The sequence below is a fragment of the Manduca sexta genome, unplaced genomic scaffold, assembly GCF_014839805.1.
Source record: "Manduca sexta isolate Smith_Timp_Sample1 unplaced genomic scaffold, JHU_Msex_v1.0 HiC_scaffold_251, whole genome shotgun sequence".
Lineage (NCBI taxonomy): Eukaryota > Metazoa > Arthropoda > Insecta > Lepidoptera > Sphingidae > Manduca > Manduca sexta.
Window position 1 is genome coordinate 9,905 of NW_023593481.1, and position 8,966 is coordinate 18,870.

At 34.8% G+C, this 8,966-nt stretch overlaps 1 protein-coding gene and 1 non-coding gene across 2 annotated transcripts; one reads left to right on the forward strand and one right to left on the reverse strand.

Moving 5' to 3' along the window:
• Positions 1–1,205: 1,205 nt before the first annotated feature.
• Positions 1,206–8,451, forward strand: LOC119192239 (coiled-coil domain-containing protein 63-like; the record flags this gene model as incomplete). Its single annotated transcript, XM_037446068.1, is given in 5 exon segments — positions 1,206–1,688; positions 6,309–6,431; positions 6,981–7,175; positions 7,739–7,878; positions 8,307–8,451. Coding segments are annotated over 5 exon segments (675 nt in total), but the record flags the coding sequence as incomplete, so codon positions are not given.
• On the reverse strand, positions 7,420–7,492 carry Trnav-cac. The gene has a single exon. It is a non-coding gene; the product is annotated as a tRNA-Val (tRNA).
• Positions 8,452–8,966: the final 515 nt, after the last annotated feature.

Consider the following 8,966-nt stretch of genomic DNA (forward strand, 5'->3'; position numbering starts at 1 on the left):
ATTTAGATAAAAATAGGGATGTATAGACTTTTATCTAAATATTAATACTTTTCTACTTATTTTATTTTTATTTTATTTTATTTACTACGACATTGGCGCTAATATAATATATAATAAATGAAGTGATTTGCGCATTCAAATAAGTAAATGTATGTTGTAAGTGTGCTTTATTCATGAAATTAAAACTTAATTGAATAATCTTGATCCCTATCAAAACAAGATACTAAGTCTTTCATTTATATTAATTAGACAGTCTCATTTCAGTTAATCTTTGTACAAATCAACGTGTGCAAGTGAGCAAGATAAAAACTCAGGTAAGCGGCAAACTAGTCCGTTAGAAAAGGATAGCGATAAACAATCAAGGTGATACAAGGAGAGCGGTCAAACAAAAATGTTGAAACAATTTTTTTCTTTTTTTACATTGACCAACGTGAGGAAATGATCTCATACTTATTGATCTCATAATAAACTGAGCTATTAAATGTATAAAAAATATACGTATGTTTTATTACTTTATAGCCATAATATGATATAAAGCGAAAATTCATAAAGATATTTACAATACCATTTATCAAACAGTCTCTGTGGTGCGTAATGCAGGCATTACAAAAACTTAGAGTATATTTATTTGACCTAAGTACTAAAAGAAAATTAAATTAATGAACATTTAAAACTTTATGTATCTAATATAAGTAATATATTTTCTTTGTAATAAGTGTGTAGGTAGGTACTTAGATAGTTTTCATATTGTATATGTATAAAATGTACACATCAAGAAATATAAAGCTGAAGCGTTTGTTTGTTTGAACTCGCTAATCCCAAGAACTACTTGACCGATATCATTTTTTCACTAATAGGAAGCTACATTTCTCCTGAGTGCATAATTTTATCCCGAGAAAATATTTATATCGGAATAAAATCACGCGAGCCGAGCTGCAGGTAAGTAAGTATACTATAATCATTATAGTATAATGTATAATTAAGGCTATAAAATACCTACACTTTTATGTTGTGGATGGATATAGTAGCTATTACCCGCGACCCCGACCGCATAAAACTTGTATTACGGGATAAAATGTAGCTACTTTTAATTTTTATACATTTATATATAAGTGCTATATTCTCCTTCACTGAGAACATTTTACCTATTGCAATAAAAAATATTTATTTAAGCACTCCTTTCAACATCTACATTAAACCTTTGCTATAAAGTATAAACATTGACGTAAATTTAATTTCAACTAACAAATTATTTTAATAAATCAATATTATCAAAAAAGAAAATTCCAGTGTAATTAAAGCAGATAATAATCACGTAAAAAATATCCAATATTCTAAAAAGTAGCATCCAACATTCTACGGCGTGAAGAATTCGACAACTAATCGATAAGAAAGGGCAGGAAAAGACCTTTCTTTAGCCGATATTTTACATAGTTAAGTGGAATGTTTACGGCCGCTAAGCAACCTTATTGATCCAATATTCTATCTAAAACCACAAGTTAGAAGACCACAAGAACTGGAATAAAAGTAACTTGAAATTGGCGCATTGGAATAAAGTAGCTTGGAATTAAGTATTTAAAATAAAAGGAGTAAAAGTGTAGTGTTAAAGAATCAGTATGTCGTCACCAACGGATGATATGGAGATGGAAAAGATCGCTGAAGATGAACTGTCAAAGCTTCAGAGACAGGTATTTTCAAATTAAAAACATACACGTCAATTTTTTTTCCCGTAGGATTAGACGGGAGGCGCAAATACTGCACCCGCTATTCGCCATGTATATTTTGCCTCAAGATGTGATAGAGGGCGAGCGGCCAAGCCTATCTCCATATCGGACACAAATTCGTGACAAGTATAGACTGATAGTCATACTCGCTTCAGTTCCTTGGACTGATGCGGGATTGTAAGCGATTTCTCCGCGAAAAAAGGGATTCGAACAAGTCCAACTGGAAATCTTGGAGGAGACTTATAATCAGCAGTGATAGTGACATATAAAGATATATAAGTATATTGAAAATTCTTTATTTAAAACTAGTTCGTAACAATATCACGTAAACATAATGTAACAATCGCCTTACGGATAAAATGTTAACAAACGGCACGTACATAATTGGTAATTGCGAATACATCTGCTATTTAATAACGTGCTCTGTGCTATTTTAATTAATTCTCGTGAAGATGTATTACCGTAGTCAATTAAGCATGCTACTTGAGGTAACTTGACTAATGAGCGAATTAGTTGGTGATTAATTATAAACGAGAGCTTAAGGTCAAAATTAGCATGCTTATTACAGTTACGTTACTTATGTATTCGAAGCAGCAATGCTTTCTTGTCTAATTCCCTATCACGTATCGTTTTAAATTCAATTTGTGTTTTATTGGTCGGGAGTCGTTTACTCAGTGACAAATGTCTTGTATCTGAGAGCCCGTCTGCTTAGCTCATCGCATTGTATCGCTAAACAACAGTAACATTATTTCAAGGGAATTGTCACCAGCCTAATCACTGAGGGTGTGTGAAGTCTACCAATTCGCACTAAGCCAGAGTGGTGGACTAAGGCCTAATCCCTCTCAGTAGTAGAGGAGGCCCGTGCAGCAGTGGGACAGTATATAATACAGGGCTGATATTATTATTATTTATTATAATCACTGAGCATTAAGAAACTGAATATTTTTACCATTACGTTTACTAATAAACGGTAATCCGTGTAATTAACCGTTAATATTTTAAGTTAATCTGTGTTTTAAGTACCTATTGACAGTTTTGTCACTGTCTGTCTTATTGGATAATTTGAATAATATACATAACGATAATCTGTTTAATTACTCAGACTGAAGCATAATCCGCTGTCCATACAACATAATAACCAAACAAAATACCATCCTAATAAATCAAAGTTTTACATTGCTACTTTTTTTTAAAATTATTTGTTAGTCTGGCAAGGGCCGGCTTATACAAACACACCGGACAGGGGCGTAGCTACCGCCGTATCAACCGTATCAGTGATACGGGCCCCCCGAGCTTTGGGTCCCTCTTGGTCCATACCTACATTAAACTAAGCAGACGCCCAAAAGTTCGTAGTGCCCTGAAGGGCCCCCCAAAAAAATTTAGATGTAGGCCCCTCTATAGCAAGCTATGCTACTGACACTGAACTTTTGGGTGAGCGGTTTAAGCGCTTGCAACCCATGAAAATTAAGCGACCATACTGAGGGCTACCCACTAACGGGTTGTGAACCTCGACTCAGGACGGTCACCGGGAGAGGATTAGACTTCAACGATTATGGACGTTGTGTCCATAATACTGTTTGAGAACAGGTGTTTCAGTCATACACCTTCAGGCTTGCTCGCTTCTTTTATTATCTGTTTCTACGAACTATCGTTCTCTTTCCTTCTATTTGTGTTGTGGAAAATAAACTCTTTTTGTGATGGTACTTATACGGACCGATTTTATTTAATGACCTCTCATCGGACTCACGATTCGACTCTTCACATTCCCTACAGTCTTATCTGTAAATACCAATTCAAATGTAAAATACTCATTACTCTATGGGAATTAAAAAATGAACAATATAATTACGTTTTAGTGAGTGGTCATATTATTTTATTAAAACGTTAAAGCAATAATAATTAGGTAATAGTAGTTAGTACAAGACGCAAGACATTTCCTGCAAGACTCTACTTTTAAGTACTTAAAATAAGAATATGCATGATTTTGTAACACTTACTGTGTTTTTGGCGACATTAAGTAATCGTTTTGCGGACAAAAAAAACAAAATCTCACGGTTAAACTTAAATGATAGAAACCAATAGCTATTAAAAAGGGATGGAAGTATATTTTGTGACCAAATAATAATGACATTATAGTGAAAGAGATCATCTAAGTGGCTCGTACTGATACATAATTTTCTAGTTAGCTGTAGCATTTACATCCAATGAGATTGGTTAGCATTCCAACTATGAAGAAAAAATCGACTCTCGTTCATCGCCATTACCTTTATGGTAATCGCAACCCCGAATCGATAACAACATTATTGATCTTACCAGATAAAACAATGAATCATTTTATGCGCGGGAAAGATCACTTAACGTCAAGTGGCATACATGTGCGTTTGCCGTCACATGCAATATGAAAAATAAGGCAGTATAACTTAAAACAGAACATCATCTTTAGATATCCTTACTATATTGCCAATATAGCAATTAGGATATTTTTCTTGTTTACTCCACGTTATGTAAACATTATTTTTAACATAAGGTATGTTCAATGATTACATATACTAACGGGAATGTTATATTTCTGATTTTATCACAGGCTTATATATAATAATTTACTATTTTAAAAAATAATACTAATTATAATATAATTGTAAAATGTAGGTAGATATTTAGATATTTTAACTTTATCTTTTCGGACGACCAACACCACAGCCCCGTGACCATGAAGGCTACGTCTTCGAAACTTCGAGAGAAAATTAATGTATTGTTATTAAAAAAATCATGCAATATATCATACAGGACAGGACTGTCCTAGTGGAGTGATTTCTTTCAATTTGTAACTATGTTAAATACTATGGTCTAATAATGAAATAAATACAAATAAATAAATTACATTTTAATGGCCTTAAGATCTCTTAACTATGGTACTATTATGGTATCAAGAACATAAATAAATTGTATAAACACCCACACAACATCATTTAAATACATATTTATGTGACATTAGTGTGCCTCTTGACCTTTTACTCCGGTATTCCGCTTTATAGTACATATTCATGCAATTTTAATGTGACCTACGGCTGAGAAATAGCTTTTGCATTTGCAACAGTGTGATTAGAATTTGCTAGCTTCGTCATACAATTGAATGATAAGTAACCATCTCACCTTGTGGTACGCGTTACGATCGCCTAGGAAAAGAATCACTTCTCCTTTATTGAGATTATTTAATGACTTTAATGAGATCAAATGACTCGACAGATTTATTTAAAATTTCATATTAAATTTGGATCAATTTAGTTCAATATTCTACTCAAACTAAGGATTGACGCCACGCTCCTACGAAGCAGCTATGTTTAATCTGCAATTTATCTATATCTATACTATTATATAAAGCTGAAGAGTTTGTTTGTTTGTTTGTTTGAACGCGCTAATCTCAGGAACTACCGGTCCAAACTGAAAAATTCTTTTTGCGTTGGATAGCCCTTTGTTTGTAGAGTGCTATAGGCTATATATCATCACGCTATACCCAATAGGAGCGGGGCAGTAATGGCTAATCTCAGGAACTACCGGTCCAAACTGAAAAATTCTTTTTGCGTTGGATAGCCCTTTATTCGTGGAGTGCTATAGGCTATATATCATCACGCTATACCCAATAGGAGCGGGGCAGTAATGGCTAATCTCAGGAACTACCGGTCCAAACTGAAAAATTCTTTTTGCGTTGGATAGCCCTTTGTTCGTGGAGAGCTATAGGCTGTATATCATCACGCTATATTCAATAGGAGCGGAGCAGTAATGGCTAATCTCAGGAACTACCGATTCGAACTGAAAAATATTTTTGTGTTGAATAGTCCTTTGTTTGTGGAGTGCTCAAAGTTATATATCATCACGCTATGACCAATAGGAGCGGAGCAGTAATGGCTAATCTCAGGAACGACCGGTTTCAACTGAAAATCTCGTCTTGGGTTGGATAGCCCTTTATTTGTGGACCGCTATAAGCTATATATCATCACGCTATGACCAATAGGAGCGGAGCAGTAATGGCTAATCTCAGGAACTACCGGTTTGAATTGAAAAAATCTTTTTTGTGTTGGATAGCCCTTTTGTTCCTGGAGTGCTATAGGCTATATATCATCATGCTATAACCAATAGGAGCGGAGCAGTAATGAAATATGTTGCAAAAACGGGGAAAATTATGAGTTTTGAGAGCTTCCGTTGCCTGCGCTGCGTAAACGGTTAAAGTTATGCAACAATGATGTATGACGGGATTGTTTCACTTAAAAAGTTCTAAATAATATAAAACAGTCCCCAGCTGCATCTGTCTGCCTTAACGTGTTAAACTCAAAAACTACCCAACGTATTAAGATGAAATTTAGTATGGAGACAGTTTGAGACCCTGGGAAGAACATAGGCTCCGGAAACTACTATTTTTATAACGGAAAACTTTAGCCTGAAAAACTTTATAACGCGGGCGGAGCCGCGAGCAAAAGCTAGTTAACAAATAAATTCCAAACCGTGATTTTTGTTACCAATTTACCATAACATTTTTTGGAGGTCAAGCTCAATACCTTTGCTGCTATAAAACTATCATGTCATCAGTTCAGGGTGATGGAAATAGACCGTGCGACGGTGATGAGCAGCGTCCAGCCAACCCTCAGGATGCAGAAGAACATCATCAACACCCTCAATGGAGAGCTGGAGAAAATCATGCTCGAGCTGAAGGTAGCTAACAAATTAGATAAAATTTCACCCTACAAAATATGCGTGATCGTTATTATGGGAAATTGTATATAAGTCATAGGACATAGCGCACTCTTAATAAAATAATGACCCATTCCAAAATTGCCAATTTGTGAGAATCGTCAAACAACCAATTTCTGTTTGCGACCGTTTTAGATTTTTTCATGCCATATTTATCTATCTTTGATAAGCTCAATTTTATAGCAACTTCAAAAAAAAAGCTATCAAACAAAAATTTGTTTTCCGACGACTGCCGCAAATTAACAATTTTGAAATAGGTCATGATTTTATTAAGATTGCAATAGGTATTTAATTGGATGTTTGATGGAAGGAAACGCATCAACTGCTGTAGTTTGGATGACATTTGGCACACGGATTTGGATTTCAGAAAGCCCTACAGGCCGACGAATGAGTGGAGAATAACATAACTCTAACATTACATTTACAATGTAGACTGAAAATAAAAATAGCTTAACGGTCACAATTTTACATCGCACCTATGTAATACTAATCCATTCCCTTCTTCAACAGTTTACAAAAAGCACGTCGAATCTTCTAGAAAGTGCTAGGACGCGCGAGAAGTTGATAGTCCTTCTGAAGGACCACGAGGCGTACTCCGCTGAGGTGAAAGAGCATCGAGGAATCATCAACGAATTAAATTTTTTACTGACACAAGTTCAAAAAGAAATTAAGAATTTGAAATCTAAAGGATCTGGGACCGAAAAGGTAAGGCACTCCATTTTTATACAAAAGAATGGCAAGTGTATTTATAGAAGGTATGTAATTATGACTAGTGTGCGATACTACATATAAAAATATTTTGTTTGAAGTCCACTTGGGGTTACAGGGCGCGCAAGAAAATTTTGGGTGTAATTTTCTAAATTTGTTTTTGTGAGTAAAAAAATCGATATAATGGTATTAAAGCATCCTGGTTTATAAAAAAGTATATTATAATTAAATAAAAAGAATCTGTTTCCGCCCGGGATCGAACCGGGGACCTTGTGCGTGTGAAGCACACGTGATAACCGCTACACTACGGAAACTTGTTATTTCACAGTTATAACAGTTGATTATTACTAAAGCGATATATTATTAATATTTTAAAATGATTATATAGTACAAAACGAAAAAATACCATACACTTGAAACAAAGGAATATCCTACCTAGTCATTTATCAACCTAAATGATATTCCGTGACTTAAAGCAATATGGACGGTAACATTTTTTGCACACCAAAACTATGGCCAATATAAAAACAATAAAAAATGTATTTTCAATATAATTTCAGGCATACGCAAACACTCTTACCAACCAGACGGTGATCACCCAGCTTGAAAACCGACTGGATACCGCGATGAAGAAATTCAACACGGTGAACAGCGAAAACTACAAGATGCGGCTCGAGATAGACCGGCTGCTGAGGGACCGGTAAGAGTTGAGGAATTTCTTAAAGCTGAAGATTCATAAATATCTTATGAGTAAAAGTTATTGATACCCAATACATTGCTTTCGAATATGCAGTCTCCGAAAAATTATGGAGGCCTACTGCTATACAAGGAAATAAATTTTGGAAAGGACATTTAGGTCTTCGGAAATCTCACTGACTATAGATCAGGTTTAAATTTAAAAATGATCTCTTTTTCTACTTATATTTGCTGAGAACTTAAGTTTCAACAACTAGATAATTGTGATTGTTATAACAATACGACCCTAATTTCCAGCCAATTCTTCAACGGCATCTTGGAATAGTTTTAAAAGCAACAATTATTTATTTTTCTACCTACATATATGTGCCGATAACTGGAACTTCAACAACTAGATAATCATGATTATTAAAACACGGCGATAATTTCCAGCCAATTCTTCAACGGCATCTGGAAGAACCAGATAAAGCGGCTGATGGACGGCAAGGCACAGATCCTGGAGCTGGTGGAACAGGCCATCACCACGTACGATCAGCGGGAGGAGTGGTGCGCCAAGCTTGAAGCGCTGAAGGAGAAAAGCCGAGATCGACTATAGAAAACATTGCTTAGTAAGTTGAGATTCAGTATTTAGAAAGTCGAAATGGGCTGAACAGGCAGTTATAATTTGTTTGAGATTAGAATTAAGATAAATTGTGTTTTAAGATCGTATAATAAATAACCTTACAGAGAATATTACATATTTATCAAATATTTTATACTACGCGGACACTTGAGAAATAGCAGCATGCTTCTATTGACTTAGAAAACTCTAATATTCTGAAAAAGACTAAAGTTAAGTTTATACTGCAAGATCTGGCAGCAATGTATTGAGCATGAACTTCCAGATGCGTTTACATTAGGGTAATATTTCAACAGTTTTGTACAAATATAACTTGCTATAAGTCCTGCAAGCGTTAAAATTTTAGAAGTCAAATTGCCATGAAAAAAAGCTTGCGAAAGTCGATTTCTGCAAAATTTCTTGCTAATCTAAACTTCACATAAGAGATTAACTACTGGTTTATCATTTAATACTCTAGGAAGTGCGTGAACTCC